The sequence below is a fragment of the Anopheles coustani genome, chromosome 3 (genome assembly GCF_943734705.1).
Source record: "Anopheles coustani chromosome 3, idAnoCousDA_361_x.2, whole genome shotgun sequence".
In the NCBI taxonomy this organism is placed as follows: Eukaryota; Metazoa; Arthropoda; class Insecta; order Diptera; family Culicidae; genus Anopheles; species Anopheles coustani.
In genome coordinates, this window is record NC_071288.1 from 42330348 (window position 1) to 42355654 (window position 25307).

General features: G+C 45.7%; 1 protein-coding gene across 1 annotated transcript; it reads right to left on the bottom strand.

Annotated features, from left to right (window-relative positions):
• Positions 1-338: 338 nt before the first annotated feature.
• Positions 339-13567, bottom strand: LOC131259684 (mitogen-activated protein kinase kinase kinase 11-like). Its single transcript, XM_058261253.1, has 10 exons — positions 12665-13567; positions 12432-12594; positions 12192-12358; positions 11933-12108; positions 10726-10923; positions 10502-10643; positions 8837-9022; positions 3730-4294; positions 3320-3663; positions 339-3249 (listed from the first exon to the last, which is right to left on the bottom strand). Exons 1-10 carry the CDS (start codon positions 13341-13343, stop codon positions 2147-2149), a joined length of 3723 nt encoding a protein of 1240 aa, XP_058117236.1. The 5' UTR covers positions 13344-13567; the 3' UTR covers positions 339-2146.
• Positions 13568-25307: the final 11740 nt, after the last annotated feature.

A 25307-nucleotide genomic window follows, 5' to 3' on the forward strand; every position in this document is an offset into this window, starting at 1 on the left:
GGAAGACACTCGTCATTTGCACATCGATGGTTCGCACCATAAATTACGCTCCGAATTTGCATTTTTATTTGCAACCCATATCATCCATCGCTACCGAAAAATAAACAACATAAATAGAGGTTGATTGGCACAATGGCCTCTTTATTTGATACGTCATTTGATACAGTATCACCTGCATGAAAAGTCAATTGTAAATGCAAAGTTGTGTGCCATTAAAACGTTAAGTTAAAACAAGTTTTCTTTCGCTCTCGTATCCTTGCGATAAGGTAGTTAAAAATAAACCCGCTTGTTAATTAATATAAGGTCTATTTATTTTGCCTCCTTTATCTTCGTCCACGTCACATTCACTGGCCGTTTGAAGTGGGTGATAGATTTTCCAATTTTACTCAACACCACGCCGTTTGGAGGCGACTCCACTCGCCAATCGAGAGCACGTTAGGCAGATTAGTTTACAAACACAGCTTACAGATAGTGAGTAAATTGTGTAGATAAATACTGAAGTTTCTTTTCCAAAGCACTTTGTTATTGATTTACTCCTTTCTCGTTTCCTTTCCTTTGTATATAATATAGATTTGAGTTTACAATTCCTACGATTATTTACACGCAAAAAAAAAGACACGCACACACGAAACCCGTGGCCCACTCGAAGGGCAGCAGCGCACCGCTAGACTAGACTGTTATTTCTTTTTCCCCAGGGGATCCTAATTTCATTCTTTTGATGTGCTTCCTTTTGGTCATTCACGTAAATGCATCGTAAGTCGGCATCGCTTTTTTTTTGCACAGGCAGTTCTTGGCCATTGTTTTCTGTCTTTTATTGCTTGCGCTCGGTGTTTTGAAGAATTTTCACTCTTTTTACTAAACTGTGTTGTAACATATTTTATTTAGTGTTTTGTCTATAATGTTGTTTGCAATTCTTTGACAACAATTCCGTTATGAAAATTTGCGCACTATTCGTGCAAAGCCCCTAGCAGCAAACGTGTGATTCGCTATAGGTTTAAATTGTATTTGTTTTCCTTGGTGCTGATTTTTGCTTTTATTGTGTTTTGCTTGTAACTAGCCAAGAAGTGAAACAAACTGCAATGTTACATAAACGAAACCAGTTGGCAACTCCAGTGTAAGTTCAATGGGCAATAGCTCGGCTAATATGAGTTTAAGGTGTATTGTGAACTTCCCTATGCTTGTGGTGTTTAGATACTGTGCTTCAATAACGTGTGATTTTTGAGACAGGATTTGTTCAAATGATGGCATTATTTTGCCATAAACTTTTTTTTATACTGCTATATAAATTCCAGTTGACAAGCTTATGACCGATACACGTTCCGTATTCACGTCCAAATTCGAGTATTCACAAAGGGAATGTTTGTTTCCTTTTTAACTAGGCGTATAACGATACTATTTACGATACATATTTGTGCAAAGTATTAAAACCTCACTAGCTCCACTCATTTCATCTTAAACTACAAATAAAATATAGGATAAGAAAATAAATCAAAAATCAACTGCTCTTATTCTGATCTCTTTACTGTTGAGTCGTAAGATTGGAGGAAAAAGTTAATATTGGACAAACGATAAAATCCATCCAAACACACAAGCAAACCGATGGATTGCACACATCAAACCTTGGGCCAAATCTTGGGCCAAACAATGAGTTTACCATTTGTCTTTCATACGACGTGTTTGTTTTTGATTGGGGAAAGAAGAGAAAACTTATATCGTACAAATTATTATTGTTATCACAGCCAATTTCATGGGTAACCCTACAGTGAATGACGCTACGCATGGTTCCTTTTGTCGCTTCGCGGAAGTAGCGTTTCGAGGGAATGAAAGGTATCTATCAGATGCTCTGATCCGATTACAAAAGGACCGTCGGGCTTACGTTTACAAATGATTCTTGGAATGTTTAAATTGCTTCATTGGAATGTTGAAGGTTGGAATGAAAATTGCTGATAGTAAAATGCCCAAACGATTCGCGATATCGAACGTTTTCGAAAGCCGAAGGTCCTAAAAAACAACTTCCAACCGAATGCGCCGTTTGAAGTGGAATGCATTTTAGCTTTAGGAAAAGCTCAGCAACACCAGCGGGTAGAGGGGTTGCGATGGCTCGCCATCGCGCCACCCCCTAGACCATGTAGGTTTTCACGTACTGCTAGGACTGCCCCGTATCGCACGCGTTCGAACGGCGCGAGATCGAAGTCGAGGAGGTGCCGGAACCGGGCGTTGCCGTAAGCATGGTACTGCCGGACGACGAGCTGCGCCGGTCCTTGGAGTTAACGCACGAGGCCGCTGCCACGCCGGCCATCCCGGTCGGCCCCTGTAGCGGTGAGTCGACATCGAGTATAATCTCGGGCGTGAACCGTACCCGGCTTTGCGACGATATCGACGACGAGTTGTCCTTCGCGCTAAGGTAGGAACTGTCGTCGCTGGTAAGACTGTCGGGTGGCGTAGGATTCGTTGCATTCGGTGCGCTGTGCGTTCGGCCATAGCTTAACGAACTAGCACCTCCTCCATCGTTCGCCCCGACGTACTTACTATGCGCACCGGAAGCCACCAAAACTGCACCCTGCTGGACGTACTTCTTCAGGCTCGAGCGCAGCTTCGTTTGCGGTCTCGACAGTGCGCCTCCTTCACCGCCGTGCTCCAGGCCCAGCACCGTATACGGTCGCTCCGGTTCCTGTTCCATGCCAGTGATGAACTCACTGGACAGATGCGCACCCTGGCCACCGTGGGACGATGGATAATGTGCCTGCAGGCTCAACTGCCTCCGGAAAAAGTTCGGTACGTTCTCGTACTGATGCATACGGCTCGTCGCCTGGAAGCCCGGACCATCGAGTATTTTCGTGGTGCCCGAGGACTGTGGCCGACCGCTCGTGTCACCTCCACCGCCCGTGCCGGAAAGATAAAGATCCGCCAACTGATACGTCGTGTCGTCCAGCAGCCGCGATGTCGGCCCGATACCATCGTCCCCTTCCATGTGAAACCCTTGATTGATGTTGCTACCGGAGTGCATGGTTCCGGACGCGCTGGAGTGTGTTCTTCGATGCCCGGTAGCACTTATGCCCATCGCTGGAACACGCGTCACCGTCGACGTTCGACCACTGCTCCCTGGGCCGCTCGGGCCTTCGTAGGCGTAATCGTGGTATGACGCACTGTCGTAATGATGGTCCTCGTACACCGGCTCACCACCGTACGATTTGGTTTCCCGCTCGAACGCAAAGTTAATCTCCGGCCGGTAAGGGAAGTAGTGGGATCCTTTGGGTGGAAAATAAAGCAAGATGAGTTTTTCAGCGAGTCAAAACAGCCAAGAGTTAGTGTGTCATACCCAAGTAACTTCCCGTCGCCCTAGCACCCGTGTTAAATATAGGATTATGATGCGCGTATCCATCGTACTCGCCCGGAATGTAAAGGCCCGCTCTACACTCGCGCTCCTCCGGCAGATCGCCGTAGTCCATGAACGATGTAGCGCTCGACTTTCGCCTTGGCGATGGCGTTGGGGGTTGCGTACCCGCTCCGACACTAAAGGAAGAGCTTGGCCCCGACGGGGTGTAGTTCGAACCGAGGCCACTGGTCGTTGACATGGTCGACGGTAGGTAGTGTTGCGGCGAGTCCGTATACTTGAGCGCTCGCTCGTCCTGCCGGGGGCTTGTCGGTAGAGCGTGCATCTTTCTGTGAAATAAGACAAACGTGTTTACAGATTAAACGTCCGTGAGGTTCTTCAACCACCACACTTACCTTATCTGCTGTCGGCTTACCACCTCATGGTACGGGGTGGCACTATGCGCATACATTCGTTCATCCTGCACCTGCGCCGACTCTTCCTCGTACAACTCCTGACCCACCGTACCGTCCGCGGGGTGCGCAACTGGCAGCGAACTGAACGGCACCGGCTCTAGATGGTGCAGGGGCGGTTCCAACGGATGTAACGCCGGCAGCAGTTGCTGCTGCTGCTGGTGGTGGTAGGGACTGACGGGTTGGGAGTACCCGGTGCTCTCGTGCATCGGCCCGGGATGCAGCTTCGGATGCAGCGGACTAACGTTCGATACCCGCACATCGTACCCGGAGGCAACGCTCGCCAGCATCGAGGCCATATTGTACAGCACCAGCTCGATGATCGACGGTTTGGGCTTACGGTGGCCCTCGGAAGCGTACAGCGTCGGCATTGGGACCGTGCTCGGCAGCGTGCCGAAACGGTTCAGACTAGAGCACAGCGGTGTGGCACTGAGTGTCGACATGTCCGTACACGGTCCGGCACCCAAATTGGCCGCCGTGGCGTACCACGCTTCGTCGGTATCGTAATCTGAATCAAAATGGTACGGTTTTTACAAACAAACGTTATTACACTTCACAGCAACTTTGAGCTGACGATCGCAAGAGTGGTTTTTTTTAATCTCTTGAGCAGCAACGATCACTTTTCATTAAGGAAACCACAGTGTAAACTAATCAAGCACGCTCTAGAAAGACTCACTACCAAATAGGCAGGCAGATACACAAATCAATTGAATCAACCAACAGCATTGCAAACACAAAATGTCGTACGTTACAAAATACAAACCACCAGCACCGCCGCCAAAGCTCATTTCTTTCAGAAGCGGAACAATTTTGATTCCTTTGATCTTTCCAATGAACCGAACGATTTAGTTGCAAGTGACACAGAGGAAGCAGTTTAAAATTTATGCTTAAACTAATAGGACCGAATTAGCGTTCAAATATTATGTACTGAATAGGCAAAATTATGTAACATTCCTTTAACCGCTACCACATTTACTAAAGCAGGCTAAAATAAAGCAGTACGAGTAAACTGTAAATAAAACTTTAACATGTAAACTGCATAACTAAAACGGTGGTAGCTGTTCACTCTCGCACCAGCTTACAACAAATCGAAAATAACGAAAGTAGCAACGACAAAATACAACGCAACGACAAAAACAAAATAGGAAATACAAAAGGTCGTACGAAAGAAAGCTAACATTTTCTAAAACGCATCAGCATCAGCAAGTAACAGAATAAAAACAGAAGAGAAACGTAAAACGTTTGGTTGCATCCAGAGTACAGTTTTGTTTTATTTTCAAAATAATAATAATAATATTCATAATTACAATCGTAGTTAAACAGAAAACATAATTAAAACATAAACACATGGTGCAGCTTAATTGTCGAAAAATTAAAATTTATAATATCGATAAGTCTACGGGGCATTAAGATACAAACATAATCCTTTAAAATACAACATACTTGCAGCAAACCTACAATTTCATTGTAGAACTGAAGGGGTATGAACAAATGAACTCACAATATCAAACATTTATCTCCCTAGCGGCAATGGGTTTGGGTGTACTTATGAGAATAAGTGAGTGGCTTGAAAGGTGTCTTTATGATAAGGGGTGATATGCTGCATGTTCCTGCACTGTTTTTTTTTTATACTAATCCTTCGTAACTTTGCTCAACAAAAAATGTCCACAACCATAGCAAGGATGGGGGAATTCGTACTAAATTTGATTCTCTTGATCTTCGACTTACACTTGTTCTATGAATACGCAACGATGGAACCAGGGGGAAAATGTAAATGTTATCCACCTGTGTACGTGCTTTAAAACACGCGGTATTTCATAGAGTATTTGTAGCATTTGATTTTGTCGCTGATGAGTTTTTGTTTATGAGTTTAAGTTTTTGTTTGACTAAATTTAGAGGCTTAAAACCGGGCATGTACGCGCGACCGTTACCGGAAGGACCATCAAGGGGGAAAAGCTCTGTTACTAAGCGATATAACCACAAGTTCCTCCTACCCACTATATATTTTGTTTTATTGAAAAGCTGTTCCTCCACAAATACCGGACTATGGTTAATTTGATTATTGACAGTTAAAACACTTAAAATTACTTTTGTCTCTAACTTCTCTACCAATATCAAGCTTGCTTGTGGGGTTTTCCATTTCACCGCTGGATGCAATTTATCATTGACCCATTGACCCCAGCACGGTAGAAAATTATTTTCCTTGCCTTAAACCAACTTTAGTGTTTTTCTTTTCGTTAAAAAAAGGGAATGGATGTTTGTATGTTTTTTTTTTTGTTTCTTGCATTTTTCATTTACTTTTTGTGAATGACTTGGGACAACTTTACACTCTAACGTCCGGATACACGCATAGTTGTAATGGCTTCGTATCAGTTTGCATCCGATCACATCATTTTGGTGTGCTGCCAACGCTGCCTCCTGACATGCACCACAGACTACTGGATGTAAACAAATATCAAATGGAAAGTAAAAAAAATTTCACAGGGCGCGTTTCTGTTCGTACGTAAATTCCATCAAAAAAAGAAAAAGACTGATCAAACAGCGCGGCCAGATACGGAGGAACTAGTGCAAACGCGCCGGCCGTAAAGCGTTGCGACACCGTGAATTGTGCGGACGTCAAAGTGTTAAGAAAAGTGTGTCAAAGAGTCATTCTTGTTAAAGCTTACAAATGGGATAGCCATCAAAAAGAAGTATGAACGGCATATAAGACATTTCTACAGACATTGGAGTAATCTCCAGAATACATCCAGTGTAAAAAGATTCATGACAATTTAAAAAAAATACCGTTAAACAAGATATAACCACGTGAAACCAAAAACAAAACAATATTGTACAGGGTGCGTCGTGACCAATTATTGCAATAAATTTGAACAAATTGTTTTCCATCTTTGCGTCACAATGGTCAGATAAATTTGACAACACGGGAATGGTTATCATGTTAGGTGTCAGAAAAAAATAACTATGAATTATTAAACGTAACAATGTTGAAACAAGAGAGCAACAGACCAGAGCAAGAATGCAGGATTTTGTTATATCGGGAAATATGTCAAAAAAAGTCAGTTTGGCCGATTTTCGAATGCATTGGACAAGCTTACTGTATAACTGAGTGGATAACGACTAGTTTTTGGTGTTAAAGTGGCGGCGAATCAGTTTTTGGCTTGCCCTCTTCATAAAAAAACGTGCAAACTGTTCAATATCCTATATCCTTTATGTTTCAATATTCGCTGCAAAATACGGTGTAAAATGGCGGTGGCCAACCGATTGCTCTTTTAGGTCATCTTTGTTACGAGTAGTTATCGCTGGTTATTCTGTTATGATACCTAACATAAACAAATTTATCTGAATATTGATACGCAAAGATGAGAAATATATTATTTTTTTAAATCGACGGCAAAAATTCGTCACGCACCCCATATAGAAAGGCCCCCGAAGATAAAATTAGGTTCAGGCAGTATTCATTGCAGTCATTTTATGGCCTTGACCACCAGTCAGGTCAGATACATTGTAAATCAGTTGTTCCCAGTTCGAATCCCGGTTGAAGACATGTGTGACTCTCAATATCACACAGGCACACACACGCACACACACAGTCACACATACGAACCCATAAACACACATGATCCTTTTAACGAGGCCAATTCCTATTGGCGTTGCAAACAAATATGTGCAAACTCCACCAACTCGATAGCTCGATTCCAATAAAACTGGAAGAAAAACACGGTCCCCGAATGCTCCGGACCGACTCAGGACGAAGGATCGAAGCGACTTTTCTCGTTGCTTTGCACGATCAGGAAATGGTTGGTGCGCCGAATCATGCCGTACGGGGACTCGTTTTCGATTCCGCCCCCCTCACCATCGATCAGCAGCAGCGTGTCCTGGTCCCTCGACGTGCCACTGTTGGCCATCGTCGGTCGCTTCAGATAAATACTGTTCTTGTGCTGGACGAGCCGGCGGGTTTTGCTGATCGCATTCCCACCGGCAGCCGCCGCTGCCGCCGCACTGGCCTTGTCACGCTTGAACCAGAACAAGCGCGTCAGCTTAAACTTATCCTTCGTCCGGTCGAGCAGCTTATGGCGGATGCTATCGTACGGCCGGTCGACACCGTTAGACGACGCACCGGACCCATCTACCCGTCGTTGCTCGCCGTCGGACAGCCGCAACCCGCCACCGTCCGCCGTCGCCTGCTGAGACGGGCGTAGCAGGGGAATGTGGCCAAAAATGGGCTCGTAGTCCGAGCAGCGCACGTCCACGTCGGCCCGGAACGTAACGACCGAGCTCTTGCGGGACGTGGACACCAAACTACCCTGCGCCCCGCCGGACGATTCGTCGTCGCGCGAGGACGAACCTTCGCCGCCTTCACTTAGCTCCAGATTGCCGAACGATTCCTGCAGCTGACCCGCACTGCGCGACTCGCTAGTACTGACCGTGCTGCTGCGGCTATCGTTGACGCTGGCACCATCCCCACCAGCTCCGCCGTGGGAATCGTTCGAACCGCCGACTATGAAACACTCACGCTTGAACTTCGACCGGTTCCAGTCGAACGCGTGGAGCGAGTAAGGCGACTCCTCGCTGTCCACCCCGGCAGGGAGATTGTCAGTCGAGCGCGACCAGGACATCCGGTAGTAGCTCGTGTCCTCGAACTCCTGCTCCTCGTCGCGCGAAAAGATATTATCCAAACTCTTCTGCATCGTGCGATAGAACACGCGATCGTACTCCGCCTCGTCCGACGCCGGGCGTTCATTGTTAGTGCCCTGCCCTACCCCGCCGATGCCACCCCTGGTAACGCACTGACTGCCCTCGGTGTGATGATGGGGATGATGAGGATTACTAGTTGGAAAATGATTACTTCTATTGCTACTACAGACACCGTTGTTGCTATCGACAGTACGGGGTACGGTGGTGTGGTAGTGTTGGAAAGTATTATTATTACGATTACGATTAATATTGCTATTATGGATATCATTACAAGTAGAAGTAGTAGTAGTAGAAGTAGTACTGCTATAGTTACGGTTCGCTTCGATGGCGTGCAGACCATCGTCGTGACTTTTACCTAGGATTTCGTGCCGCGACGAGCTGGCGGACATCGCCATCGCACGGGACTTGTCCAGATTGGGGGCACTCTTGCTGAACTGTTGCTGCGGTCGAACGCTCGGTCGCATCGTAGGCAAGTGACTCCTTTCCCGCTGGTGCAGCGTCGACGGTCCCCAGGTCTTACCCTTGATACCATCGGCCGGAACTGCTTGGGGGGCGGGTGAGGTGAGACCGACGGTGGGCAGCATCATCGTATCGCATCGTATCGCCACGATGTTACAGGCAGTCACAGGGCATGTTCAAACGTTATTCAAATGAGATTTCATTCGGTACGATTCGATATCGGTTCGCTTGGCGCTGATGGCCGTAGTGTGGATGGGGACGAGCGGCCAAGCGAACTTCACACTTGTTAGCTGGTGCGTTAGTAAGAATCGCTCACTCGTGGAGCGTCCGCGAAAGAGTTAATGGGGGGGAAATCTTTGCATGGAAATGTTAGCTAAGCAGCTTAAGGAAGCATCGTTGCAGAACTCTCAAAAACCTTGCCGCAAAGTTGATGCCCAAATTTCCTAACATTGCCATATTCGATCTAAATTATTTTACCTCCTGTTTATGATCACAATTTAAACGATACTACCGCATAAAAAGCCACAGAAGGCCTTACCTCATATTTGATGATGAATGTTTCACTCGGGCAGAGAAAATTTATTACAATCCATTGAAGGCCTTAAGCTCCTCATAATGACTTTACCAACAATATTAAATATCACAGTTTGATTTACCAAACGGTCAAACAAATCCAGTCGGTACAACAACAATGAACAAAAAAATACCCGTACTCTGAGATAACAGAATGTAACTACAGCTGCACTATTAAGTTTAAAAAAACTGTGGCTAAGGCAAACGAAATTAAATTTGATAAAAGAGCGAAAAATGATAAAAACAACAAATTTAAAAAAAAACCAAACTGATCGCTACTAATCACGCACGCACGCCATCGGTCATGCATTATAAAATCTTGGAGCGTTTTATGCAAAACCGCACTGGTATCCCGGGGGGGGGGGAGGTACAAGTCAACATTGTATTTTCACGCTTATCAAAATTGTCAAACCTAAAACAAAGGCAAACCTCAAACAAACAAAAACATCTACTCTATGACGAAAGCGCGTCGTGAGTTGAAGAGAAGAAAAAGTGATGTTATATAACGCTAACTTCAGGAAATGAAAGTAAAAAAAAAGTGTATAGTTAAACGGAACGATCTAACTAACTGACCAAAAACCCTGTGTGGGGGGTCGGTAGTATTTTGTTTTTAACGAACGGAAAGGCTGTGTCAACATTTGCCACCCGTTTGGAGTACGAGGAAAACGAGTTTGAGAGAACGAAAGCAATGCAGCATAAAGATAGGAGTGAGTTAAACGGAGGAAAAGAAAATGTAAATGTTTCGCTGCTTCAATTGATGCTGGGCTCGACGATTTCTAACGACGTCAATTTGCTCCTTCATACATAATCTCAAATATGGTTTATTTCAATTCGGGCAATGAAAACAGATGCAAATGGAAATTTTGATAACAAACAATAACGGCCGAACCAAGCACACAATCAAGCAGCAAAAAATGGGGAAACGAAGATGAACCGTGGGTGTGTGTTAGATAAGGAAAGTGGCATATCTCCCTATCTGTCTACTTACACACTAGAAGCCGTGTAGCGGGGGACCCGGGTGGAGAGTCGAACCGTTGACGGCTCTCGTCGCGGACCGGCGTGTGCTGTATCGTTATGGTATGGCGAAAGTCCAATGGCAGCGAAATTTGTCCAGGCGCTTTTTTAATCAGCTACAAACAGAAGGAGGGACAAAAAGAAAGCGTTAAGTTACGGTTCGTTGGCTTAATAGGGGAAAGAAAACCCCAACTCTACCTTTATTCTGCTCTTGCTGAACTTTCCCTTGCGCTTCTTCGGTGTAGGAGTATTTTGATTGATCAGGATCGTCAGTTCCCGCCCGAGCAGCTCGATTTCGCGGGCATGCAGCTCCTGTTCGCGTTTGGCCAGATCTTCCTCACGGTATCGTTGCGCTTGCTGTACGCGCGTCACCTCCTCCTCCCGGCTGCGTAGTTCCTGTCGAGAGTACAACGATGCGAATGGAATGTTTGACAATGTGTATATTTTTAGCCGGCCGCACGCGCGCCGCTTCCTCTTCGAACGGGCATACTTCAAACAAAGAAAATTCAAAAAGGGCAAACTGTTTGGCTACGTAAATGCGTAAATGCAAACTAAGAAATACACACAAACGAATGCGATAAACTTACTCGAATTAGCTCATACTCCCTTTTTTACTGTTAATGTCACACAATTATACGGCTGGACGGCAAAAATAAATCACTACTTATGACGTGGGGAAAGGCAATGTTCATGTTGTCGATACACACTCTGACTCATCTGATCCACAAGCAACGCGTACAAAAACGAAACCAATCGGAGAACTCCATGAAAACCGAGGTTACTTTTGACGAGTTCTAACTATAAAACACTCTGGCACATACCACACACCGGATGCCGGATAAAGATCGATATTAAAATCAAGGGAGGCCATGTGGGCCAAAACCAAACGAAAACAAAGCGTAACTGAAAATCGACATTAGTTGTGTACTAGGATTGTAAGAAGAAAACGAACCAAAAAGAAAAACGATGCGATTTCCGCAAAACGTCTTACCTCCTCGAAAGATTTAAATGCCTAAGCGGAAAGGAAGGCGGCAGAATGGAAGATAATGTTTTAAGTCGAACGATAACACAGTTTGGTTTTAGGTTGAAATCAAACGTTGCAAAACAACCAGTAACGTATAACGAGGGAGAAGAACGTTTGGAAAAGATAAACATTAGGATATCAATAACTAGTTCAAACACGAGCAAGAACTGAAAGTGTACAGAAACTGCCTTGTACGCGATACTACTTATCAGTACAATCGAAAAAGTGAGAAAAGGTAAGATAAAACATAAATCACTATTCGCCGAAGGTGCAACGTAAGCAAACGGTTCTGATTTGTAGTAGTAAGATTTTTGGTATTCGTTTATCAAAGATCGAATTTAGTTTAGTTTGGGCAAAGGGACGTAGTTTAAGCTATCTTACCTTCTCTTTTTTACGCAGCTCTTGTAACACCTCGGCAATTTCCTTCTTCCAGCCGTCCTGCATGGTGTGGAATGATTCGTGCGGCGTCTGAGCAAACCCGGACCGCGCGATTATGTCGAGATCCTTTTCTATCTCCCTGAACGAAGGCCTCCGGTGTGGATCGATCTCCCAGCATGCTAATCAACCGGCAAAACGGAGGAAAACCACGATTAAAATAATGTTATAGGGCATTGTAAAACAACGACAAAGAAATACGTACACTTCATCAGCTTTCCCCACGATTCTGGGCAGGTTTTTGGAATAGGTAAGCGAAGCGAATTGACAGCCACACCGTACGCCACGGATAGCGAATCGAAACCTTTGTACGGTACTTCCCCGGTGAGCAATTCCCACAGCAAAACGCCATAACTCCAGACATCGGATGCTCTGCGAGATTTGGGGAATTAACACAGTTAGCTGCTTATCCAACACGTTTATCACCCATACCACCGGTACTTACTTGGAGTAGGTCCCTGATTTGATCACTTCCGGTGGCATCCAGGCGAAGGTTCCGGCAGCGGACATTCGAGTAGTGCGGTAAGCTTCTCGGGCCAGCCCGAAATCGGTTATTTTGAGTGTTTTATTGAGCAGATTGCCTTGTTGAACCGATTCGCTAATTAGAACTGGAAAGAAAGAAAATTGATAAAAGTAGTAAACACACACTTTCTCCTGGGGAATCGGGGATGAACCTACTGTTCGAACTCTTTAAATCGCGATGGAGCACGGAGATGGGAGCTTCGCAGTGCAGATACTTCATGCCGCGGGCTATTTGGATGGCCCAGTCCACCAGCACGTCGGGTGGGATCTTTCTACCGGCCAGCAGCTTGTTCAGCGAACCCCCGCGCGCGTACTCCATCACCAGGCAGAGCATTTGCGGATCCAGACAGACGCCCTTGAGCGCCACGATGTTCGGGTGCTTCAGCGACCAGAACAGCTTCGCCTCCTGCAGGACGCTCTCGCGGACCACCTCGAAATCGTCATCCTGCCGTGTCGCCTTGACCGCAACCTCCTCACTGTTCAGAAAGGCACGATGGACCTTGCTAAAGCCCCCCACCCCGATCACCTCCAGCAGCTTGAGCTCGCGGTACTGTATCTCGTCCGGCTGCTCCTTCAGCACCGCCGGGTCTTCGTTCGTGACGAAGTTCGACGGAAAGATGCCCACCCGGTCACCGATCTTGCCCGTCCACCAGCCCTCGTCACCGGAGATGCTGCTGTCGGTGGACAGTACGTACACGATTTGGCCCACCCGAAGCGACAGTTCGTCGTCGCCCCGCGCCTGATAGTCATAGCGTGCCGTCCACAGGGGCGACATCGTAGCACAGTCCTGCTGCTCGCGCTGGCTGCTCGACTCAATACCGGACCGTACCAGCATTCTTTCGGTCAATGCACATACTTCGTCGCGACCGTAACAAAAACAACAGATTTTACATCGATAGCGCACCGCCGGCCGACACTGGTTTCGCTCAACCAATGTTACCACCACCGCGCCCTTTGTGCTATTAACGAAACTGCACGAGCACTGGTCGCTTTTACCATTCAAAAAGGGTAAAAATACTCATTTTATCGCAGCAAAAATGCAACACTCACAATTTTCATGTTTTTAGAAACTGTGTTTGACAGCTGGGTTGCCAGGCAAACTTCTTTGTCAATCACTTGAACACAGGGTTGTAGCCGTTGTGCAAAATGATGAATTGTATCTGTTGTGATTTACTCAGACTAGGATTTCGGACAAGATACAATAAAGTAGCTCGATTTTTCTAAAGAATTAAACCAAGAAAATCTTAAACTGACCTAAAAGTGTAGTATTCGCTAATATTTTCAATTTAGACAGAATTTAGCAATTTTGAATGATTTCGTTGCGTTCAATCTGGCAGCACGGTATGCTTCTAGCAACTTCATGTTGTTGACCAAGATCGGTGCACAAAACAGGTCATGCCATTGCTGTTTTCTGTAGCACGAATGTTTTGACAGCTCACCTTGGCTTAGACATTAGAAATTATGTTCAAACCACAGCGTTGTATCCGGTTTCGTTGGGAATGTTTGAATGAAGAATGAACATTTGCTTTCACTTTTCATTTTAGTAAGAATTAATGCATGTATCCACTGTTATGCTAGCTAATAAAAAAAGGAAAATGTTGTCTAACTGTCAAACAAATCCCACCTCTCTCATAAACCGACCTTGGGAGGAGCTACTGTAGAGTATTGATCCTGCGCTGAGCTTTCGGGCACAGCATCCTTGGAGGTGATGAGTTTTCTCGTTTTTCCATCGTGCTGCAGAAAGGAGCGTTTCGGGTAGATCTCGCCCAATCCTCGGTGGCAGTAAATAGTTAGGCAAGAGTTTTGCGTTCTCCGCGTATAATCAAACATCTAAACACCACATCAATTTGGTAAACGTGCAAAAATTAAAGTTACCACAAACCGTACCCGAATCGTGAAAGTCCCCCTCTATTGCGGAAAAATCTCGTCAAACATCCCGGGAAATCCGCACCCCTTAGTCGTCAAATCGCAGCATCGGTGGTAGTGGTTTTCATCCATCGAATGAACGGATATGTGGAATAGTGAAAGTGAATAGAAAACGGCAATGATTTGAAGCGGGGAATGATATTTAATCTAAATAGCGATACAGCACGAATCCGCTCTGCCCAGGAAAATTTAGTGTAAACCCATCATCTTGAAGTGACGAATGTCGGGGGGGGATGAAAATCAAAATGCTATGGTGGAAGTGTGATTAGGTGTCGCCCATTTTCATTCGTGCAGTGTATGCGGTTGAAGGCCAAAATTTAATTTATCATAAATTATTTCCCCCATATCCTTGATTGCCACCAACCCAGTGCCAATCCACTATCAATCACAGAAAATTGTTCTACTCCCGTTTGTAGGTAATTGCGTGAGAGTGCGTGAGTGTGCGTGTTCGGGTGCCCTGAAAATGAAATAGTGGGTTGAAGCTGAGCAAAAAAAAAGTGTGTAATTCCTTGCCATACCAGCGATATGATTTGCTGATTTGGATCACGACTCCAAACCCCCTCGTTGGCAAATGTTCGAATGTGTTCTTGAGGGTCGCGTTTTACATCCATGTGAGAAAATCGATAACGCACTCCAACCCAGGAGCTGATACGAAGGCACATGCAAAATCTGTAAATAAGGATGCAGCAAAGGACGACCACGCCAGCTGCTCCGCCGGCCGCTTCATCTTCGGGAAAGGTATGATCTGGGGAGTCCGGGAGTCGTTTGTTAATTTTTTGTATTGTAGGCCGACTCTACTCGAGCGTAATGCAAAACTAATTTTGTTAACATAAATTGGCTTCGCGTGATTGATAAAAAAAAATAGTCGATGCTATTTAAATATAAAGACAGATTAAAGATATAAATTAATGAAATAATCTCACCACAAAACAAATCGTAAGCATAATCGTTTAAACAATAAAGGTTTGTTTAAATTTGGGATGAGACATAACTTGAAAAAGCGCCCAAATTGAGATAAAAAAAATAATGTGAAATGCTTTTAAAAAATCTCCATCAACACACTTCCGCCGACTCACATACTTCCCTTTACCATAATGTTCACATCTAAAAAAACTTTCTCTCCCACCTCCTCGTCAACGCACAGCAAGTGGTAGAGCTCAACGGATACGTGATAATTCTGGTCGAAAGTCGTGATGGCAAAATCAAACTTTACGGCAGCCCGGCGGACAAGGACAACCTGGAGGTGGCCGACGAAATATTGGATGTTAACGAACGCAAACTGGAGGACTCGCCGCGGGCGGAAGTTATCAAGCACATACACGAGGTGAGAACGCGGGAAACGTGCGCTTTGGCTCTGCCAATGCCACGACGGTTCGTGTGGCTTCGTCTGGGGCGGTACGATTGAAACAAATTTAAATTTATTTCCGTCCCCTTGCAGTGCATCCAGTCTTGCATGATAAAGCTACGGGTAAAACGAAGGAGTGACTCGCGACTAGGTAAAATCTGAACGAAACTACTCAACTGTGTTGGACAGTGTCGTATGGTGTTGGTGAAAGAAATTTGGTGGAGCATATGATAAGAACGGGGAAAGATCTCGCAAACCCTAACTAATTATGTTATTGGGATTTCAAAATAATCAATTTCACAATTGCAATTTACAGATTCATCCATGTTTTGATGAACGGTTATTTAATTTTTTGATGATTCCTTGTCAAAACACAGGTGAAAGAGAAATCATTTTTACTAGAAGTTCATTTGCACTAAAGTTGCGAGCGAATAGTAATCTTATCCTCTCTTAAGTTTGGGATTTAATTGTATAAGATGGATCGATAGATCGTCAACACTGAGGCACTATCTTAAACCTCATCACCATTTAACATTCCACGCGACCATTCAAAACATTCACCAGCTCGCTATTGTTCTACAACGGACTTTATTTGAATCTATAATTTTCTTTCAAATGCCACTAGATGGCGCTGGTGTCGTACGATCCGCTTCCGACCATGTGCTCCAATCTTCAACACGACTAGCATGGTCAGGTGTAGGGTGAGAAATACACCCCACCAGTAAAGCTTTTCGCTATCATGTACATTTTTTCAGTTTCGTAGGGAAAAATTGGGCTAGAGAAACACGGCGAACCAAAGATAAAACCAGCAGGTTGTAGCAACAATGTTAGAATGACTTACTGGCGAGGCGAACCCGTTGGCCCATGGGGTTTACCTATACGTACATAACGCTGCCTTATGTACACCGAAAACGGGTTTTCGATTTATGGAGCCACAGCGCACGGCTACGCGCTGTGTGGTTGTTTGTCGCAATGTGCGAGAGGGTTCAGGTTTTTCCTTGCATATACCTTGAATCGTGTAACCCCAAGATACCGCACCCTTCACCCACCTCGCTGCCCTTCGCCCACCGCTTACGTGTGCATGTGTGCGTGTGTTGGCGCGCATGATCGCGAAGCTCCATCCAGCCAGCATGCATATGCCTATGTAGGCACGATCTCATTCTATGGAACAGCCACCAGCCCTGTATACCGGGGAGGGTGGAGGTACAGAATGGCGTGGAAAATGGACCATCGAGGGAGGGGTAAACTGACCGCGATACCTGGCGGTGGAGCAAGGCGGTGCAACATAGCACCATCATGATACGGCCATTGGAGACTCCACCAACATTTTCGAACGTATCCAAATGGGCAGAGTAGCGAACGAACACTCGCGGCACCGAACAACGTGTGGCAGCGCCGCACAACGAAAAGGCACTGATTGGAGGAAGCGGCAAAGGGAGGGGGAGAGAGGGCTGAACCGAACATCGCGGACCGTGGACCGTGTAACCCGTGCGCACACAGCCAGCGCCAGTCGCAGTCGGGTGGAATACCGTAGTGGACGACGTGTCGCGCCCGTGTAGGACTGGTACAGCGTACGAAAGGTCGCGCGTTGCTTCCTGCCGAGTGACCGGGGCCGCCCTGGTCTGGCAAGTGTTCGGAAGAAGCTTTTCGATTTAAGGTTTACAATAATCTCCTTATAGTCCACTGGTCAACGTAAGGTAATCAAACACGCGAAGATCAGGAGTTGTTAAAGTGCGGTCGAAAGTGTTTCCTGCTGACCAGCTCCAATCAAAGTGGGGCTCCAAAATATCGTACGGAAGGTGCGGAATCATCGTGTGTGTTTGTTATGTGATCGGTCAAAGGGTGTCGAAAAGGTTTTAACGTTAAAAACCAAGAAGACCGGTTCACTTTTTTGTTCGTACGTTTGCTACTTTGTCATTCTCGGAAATCGGAGCTTTAATGCCGGATGAATCATTACTGCGTGGTCCGCTGGAATGATTCATTGTGCAATCTCAAGATACCTACAAGAATATCTTCCAGATTTATGATATCTGTCCTATAGACATCATTGCTCGAACGGCAGAGATACAAGCGAACTCCGATAGTCACAAGGTATTTGGGTCAACCTGTAGGCTTAGAGAACTTCCGCTCCCGAGCGGCGGCTCTGCTTTCCCCCCTCGGTTGTGTAAAAAAGCATTCCAGCAAACGTATGCAAATGCCCCCGACTTGGCCGCGCTGTTCCGTAGTGGTTCGGTAGAAAACTTTCCAACGGGGACAAAAAAAAAACGGGAAGGGAAAAACAAGATCGAGCTATTCCAAGACCGCAAGGCGCACGAGCCGGGAGGTCCCGGAGGAAATACGCCGGACACAGTCCAGCATACTGGATGGCATTTGTGATGGTCGAGCTAGGCGAGAGAGGGAGAGCACCCTGATATAGCTATTCCGCAGTGCCCTATTCCTGTCCCTAGCGCCGTGGCTTTCCAGTCTCTCGAACTCTTACCCCCTTCGGATGGCTTCACAGCATCTCGCATGTACACATATCAACGCGATCTTCGTGGCTCGCGATCGCGCTCCGGGGGCCGCGAATCATCATCACATACGTAGAGGCCTCTTTCAGCTTTAGCCTGAGCTCTGGAGCCAGGTCGTGATGATGTTGATGTTGACGTTGTCGTCATCGACGGCGTTGTGTGCAGTTGTGGTATTTTATCGCGAGAGTTGGTCCAGCAGCGCAACGCCTAGGTTTACTACGTGAGAGCGAGAGGGATAGAGAAGATCGGTCGGAGGGTAGAGAAGCCAACAGAGCAGAGGCCAGACTCGGGGTTGCGCCTGTAACGTTTGCCCAGAGGTTTATACTCAGCTACCGAGGCTCAGAAGGGAACGGCCGTGCTGTCCATTTCACACAAAACTGTCGACGTCACACGAGCCGGGGACAGTTTTCACCGAAAACCAGCTTTCAACCAGCCGCTTGTTGAGTCCGTGAGGAAGACTTCAATGACGGCCGTGGTGAGGGTTGAAACAGGAAAGGAACTTGTGCTTGCAAACAAACGTTTGTGTTGTGAGTCACCGTGAGGAATGCAACTCCGTGCAACTGTGCAGTAAGTGGGCGGATTCTAAACCGGTGTGAGGATATTTTAGTACCCGTTGGAAGTGCATTGGTGTCGTGTCACGTGTCACGGGAACTCCAGTGGTAGTCCTTGCCTCGAATTTTGCATCGTTAATCGGTAACGCGAGTTACAGCGAGAATTCATTGTCGAGCTCCACAAGCTCCAACCAGCAGCAGCCCGTGTTTGTGTTTTTCTAACCGATTTCTTAACCTTGTGCGCAAGTGAATGTATGTGCGTGTGTCCGTGTGCGCCAAGACACCCCCCGACGACGCCGAATTCGCCTCTTCGCCGCTCCAAAGTCGTGGATTGATGCGCGATCGCGATTTGACGTGAAACGTGTACAAAATTCATCATTACGTACCAGCTTCAGGGCCCCACTCTCCGCTACTCTGGCTCCCGCTTTCCCCCTCCCTTTACATCATCAACCCAATTCCTCACCCCCAAAATAAAACCACCAACAAAGAGTAGGGTGGGACCCCTCGGCGGGGGGCTTGGGGTTGGTAGTTGGTTGTTATGATCGTCACACGGCAGTGCGAAAGTGAAAAGCGCCTATATGCGGTATTATGAAATAGATGTAATATTTTCACCCACCTTTCCGCAGCGTCCCGCTCCGTTTTTCCCCCTCGCCCAATGTAGGCGCATCCCTCCCCGCGCTGGAGAAAGTAATTGTGGGTGCGTACACCACGTGTACGCCTATTTGAACGTGTGCGGTGTGTGTGTGTGTGTGTGTGTGTGTGGCTGTGTTATTCGGCCGAGTGCGGTTGTGTTAGTGCCAGGGTTTCCTCCCGGGTCGGGGTCCCAATTATAAAACAAAAAAGAAGAAGAAGCAGAAGAAAATCAGTTAATGATTTTACGTGTTTACCTTGCGCCCGCGTAAGTGCCCCGCCGCCATCATCATTTAGGGGGTAGCACCATTCCGAGGCGCGATTAAGCCACCTCCAGTGGCCGCAGGTACGATAGAACCCCTCCTTTTCCACCGCTCGCACCACCTCGATCATCTGCTTCGCACCCATTCGCAAGTGTAATTAAGGACCGGGATGCTGGTTGTGGGAAGTTAAACTAGTTCTGCTTGCCATCTGTGCGCTACCGGTTGCCGGGGGATCTCTCTCTCTCTCGTCAAGGTGTAACAAAACTAACCACTAAGGTGCTTAGAAATAAGGCAATAATGTACGAAACATGTTATGACTAATGCTAACCATTGGGAAACATACTTTAAGGAAGCACATACTTTCAGAAGTTACTAACAATTTTTAAAGACAACTTACTTTTATAATCCCATTATCAACTATTTAAGTAGTATAATAAAACATCCCAATTCGCATTATGAATGTCAAAGTCAAAGGAATTTAAATCCCCCACGAGAGGTCTACCAAGCACTGGTTTTGTTCCACCGTTGAATGGAAACATGCCAAAGACAAAACACGAATATTTTTTCACAGCTTTCAATGTTGTGGTAATACCGCGTGCGTGATAATGTTTGCACCATTCAGTGATGTGAAGATTTAAAAAATTGGTACAGTTTTGTTTTTCATATTTCTGTTTTATTGGGAGATGTTTCTCACAGTCTTTAACGATGCTTAAAACCTATCAAGAGGTCAATTCTAGCCATTGGGGCCTCCACATGCTTTCGAAACGCACAACAGGTCCTTAAAACGTAGCTTTCATGAATTTTCCTCCAAGTGCGTTGTATGAAGTTTTAATAGACCTTAACCTTGCTGACCACAGAACTTTCCCCCCGAAAATTTCAGTAGCTTCTGCAATCAGTTCTAAGTACAGATCGAGGTATGGCACAGATCTTCATCTTATTAACTATATTCACTTGACTGCGTACTTTTTTTATGGGTTCAAGAACATACTTACTTAAAATTCTGGTTTTGACTTCCGTATGTACGATATCGACTTCAGAAATCATCATTCCACTTTCAAACGACGGTGGAAATATTATCACGTATGCGGTAAAATTAAAATAAACTGGTTTGCAAATAGAAAAGTTCAAAATAATGTAAGCGAATAATGTAATATTAGATTGGTTAGCTTTCTAGTGTAATCATGTTGATCTAACCTGATCAGATTCCATTTCAAATCGGACCAAAATTTCCCCGTACAACGGTTTTACATTACCAACGTGCTCTTAAAACAATAACACGTATCCTAACAGACAGGTTTTAATATGAACAAGTATAAAAACAAACAATGGATGGGTTGTTTAATTGGGTTGTATTATTATTTCAAATGCTGGTCGAATAAAGTGGGAATGTAATGTATTTTTCAGCTCATTTCTTGGGATTGTTTATGTTTCAATGTTGCAGTATTGTAAAATGGCTATCATTGATACAGCCAACTAACCGATTTGGTCGATTCAAAACAAAACGGCACCACCCAAATCGGTCGGGTTGGTACAACCATTCACAACAATTTATTTGTTCGATAGGAATTTAATTTCCTTGTCGAGCTCTTAGCGGATTGTAGAAGCTTTCGATAGATTTGCCAATCGTTGCAGAACCAAATACTTTAACCGCTCCTTGGAAACGTTCCATCTCGTCGGCGGATAAATGCAAACAAATTACCGCAATCCCTTGCAAACGACGCACCGAAACAAAGATCGTTGCTAAACCGTCGCTCCACCCAGACACCCTGTTTCGCTCAACTATTTCGTCCGCCGGTCGATACTTTCCCAACCGTCGGCCCATCGGATGCAACGCCTTAACCGTGGCGCAAAGGCTCGCCCGTACGCAACACGGCGTTGGCATCCTTCCAGCCCGTCCGTGCCGCCCCAAGCGAGTCCGCTGCAAAGTGGCAGAAAAATTCGATTGAGCTCCAAAGTTGCCAACCAGAATGGCCGCCCTCTTTTTTCGCTCCTCTATTAATAGACCCGACCGTACACTCCGGATCGATCCGGATGGGTAAATGTTCTGTACAACAGGCCTGAAGAATAAAGTCTGCGGGAGTCGAAACCATGAGCCCCGCGGGGCGCACCTTCCCATCTCCCGCCCGCGGTCTATCGGCGTGCGGAAATAGCCATTCCGCCAGGTCGCGTTGCTCGATAGCGCGACAAGCGGCTAGCATCCGGAGCATGGCCGGAAAATAGCGCTAGTATGGACAAGAAAAAAAAATACACACCTCCGTCAATAATCGATCCGGCTCGACCATTGTCCATTGCCCCTCCGGGCTGGATTTCTATTCAAATATCGTCGGTTAAATGGAGCCAAAATGTGACAAAACCATACAAGAACACGACCAGACGACGTTAATTGGATTTTCTCCACGCGCTATAGACATGTGCAAAGGCTAGGTGCAGTTTATGAACACACGTGTGTCTGTGTGTATGCGTATTTTTTTCAAATCTAAATCCAGATTTTGGGGTAGTTCAAAAGCCTACTACTCCATACAACGTATTCAGTTACACCGTCCATTAGTGTTGTCCCTTTGTTACATGAATTAATTCAATCTCGGCCTACTGTGCCGGGAATACTTCAATGTTATTAGTAGAAAATGGCACACTGCTCTCCAGAGGGAACTAAAATAACATCTTTGATCTTGTCCAACCAGAGTGGACGACCACGTCACATCTGGTTTGTTAGATACAGAGCACTAGCAGAGGACAGAGCAATTGCATATGGAAATAGAACCATTCGAACGGAGAGGGCGGACATTTACAACTTGAGATTGTTAGGTTCTCACATAAACAAAACGGAAGCTTCCGATTCTTCCGTCGTGCCGTTTTCTCCCGCGCCTGTCACACATAAATCATGGTTTCCACCTCCACCACAGAACATGACGCACGGCAATGGAATGGTGCCGATGGGTGACCTCCCTCCGTTTACTTTCCTCCCTCGGCCCCGAACCTGAGAGGGGGCGTCACGTATCATATGCGCCACATAGAGATAACAAGCACCATACGACACTGATAAACTGTTGGGGCCTCCCGCTTTCGGTTCGGGGCACTGTGGCAGTGCCCGAACGATGTCCGATATGATAGATTGACCGGAATGTTTATTGTTTACCCCCCCCTCTCCTCTGGGGGAATGTTTGTTTGTTTTGGGAACCCGTTGGCTCGATGGTGGCCTACATGACACAGCGGGAGAGCTGGGCAACGCCGTACAAGATGCATTCGTCATCGCCGTCGAGCAACAGGCCCGGGAGCGGCTCCAGCGGTTGTCCGCCCTCAAGCGGATAACACCGGTCGACATGTCACAGCTTTCGATTAAAGCAAGTATCTACCAGCCCCTCCCAGCTCCGGTATTTCCAGAGCCGGAGATAGCGATCGCCTGGCCGGTTATGTTACATCTTGTTTCTCGTCTTTTTTTTTCCTGTATCATTCTAATTGAAACATTGGGGAAAACAAAATCCAAATGCACCGCAAACGCACAGCTAAATCAGCAAAGTCAAGCCAAGGGCGGTGCGACGCAGGATTTGAGCTTCCTCAAGGAGGCCTCACCAATCTATGTGACGTCCCTCTCGAGCAACAGCGTTACGGGTACCAACACCAGCACGACGGTGACGGCTGGCGCGAAGACTACTTTTACCGCCGGGTCCAACAACATCATTATCAACAACAACAACAACAATAACAATAACATCAACAGCAGCAACACGCTTACGCAGCAGAACGCCACCAACAACAACAACAACAACAACAACAGCGTCAACAACAGTACGAGCCTGACCAGCGCCACCAGTACCAGCAGTGCCGCCCGGCAGCTGGCCACGTCGGTGGTCGGTGGTCCGGTTGGTGCGTTGGCCACCTCCTTCCCTGCGTCGTCCACCACTGTGATCGGCTCCGACGGGAGCTACGCGAATGTCCGGCTCCCGCTAGGCCCGGCTGCCTCGACTTCCGGCGCGTTCAAAGGCACTCCAGCCAATTCCTCCTCCTCCGACCAGCAGTCAACGTCGGCGGCGTCGTCGTCCACCTTCCACCACCACCATAGTCTTGTAAATAACAACAACCTCAGCAGCAATATTGGCAAGCCCTTGCTAGGGCTGGACTCGACCGCCAACAGTTACTATAGTAATCTTACTAACACCTTCCTAGCGAACGGTCATGGTTCCAAGAGAGAGGTAAACTAACGCCAATCCATCCTAACACCAGCACTTGCTAAATCACTTCCCGCGATGAGAGAGAGTGTAGTTAAAATTGGTCATAAGTTCTAATGGTTTTGTTTGTACAACCTACTATTTCCTGTATCCAACATCCAACAGCTGGCAACACTGTCCGAGGGTGAACTTGAACCGCAGGACGAACCGCAGTACGAGTCGAGTGGCAACATATCGCGCGGCGGTACCGAGGTCCTGCTGGGAGACCAAAACCTTCGTCAGGAAAATCGGTAAGTCACAAATAGTTTATAATATGTAGTAAAGTAAACCTGTTCATGTTCGCAGTATCAAGTAACAGCTAATCATATTAATCATAATATCAGGAAAAGGGTGTATTTGAAGCCAATAATCTTTCTATTGCAATGCACTATGGCATAACTTCTTTTGGTCTATAAATTGAGAGGTATTAACCGTTAGTGTTGTGTCTTATGAATCTTTTGGAAAGGTTCATTCATATGAATCTTTCACCTAAGATTCATTCAGATGGACACATGAGTGTTTTGAATCTTCAAACGTTTATGAATCTTCGAAATATTAATGATCTTTCACGAATCTTCATGATTTTTTCATTGTCCTGGATCATGCGACCTATTTGTTGGTGATCAGTTTTCATGGGTGTAAATTTTTGGGATTCATGAATCTCTCATTAAACAATTCATGTAACACAAAGAACCGTTCAGACTAATGAATTTGAATCTGCATTACACAACTCTAATAACCGTGAATTAATAATAATAAGCTATTGTTTAAGCGCTATATTATTAATAGCGCTATTAATAATAATAAGCTATTGTTAAAACCTTAGAAACCACCGATCTTATTTGTTACTTATATTTATCCCTTTTGGATATGGACCGCGAGCGAGATCAAACATATTTTGGTATACTTTAATATTGCTTTATTATTGTTAATTTTCATCTATAAACCCTTGGTGGAATATGTTTTCCTTTGTCTTGTTTCGGTCTAATCTTTCTGTTTTAAGTCCCTGCTATTTGCTGGCAATGATGTGTATGGTTACTCGTTCAAATTACTTTCCTTATCGCAGTCCAAATGAATAAAAGTATTTTATCATTGGAAAGCGATTTCAAATAAATTGAAAAAGTAATTTTTTGTTATTTACACTATACATAAACATGCTCTGTTTATAATAGAATAGATTTGTTACGAGATGAAAAAAAGGATGAAATGAGAATGAGAAAAGTAATTAAAAAGACTTGTTTTCAGTAGATTATTATTATGCCGTCTCGGTTTGGCCATGATGAACAGCAAGATTGGGATAGTTGGGAACTTTTTTATCTTGTCCAGATTGCTTAATATGATGAGTTATGTATACAACAATATATAATTGAAA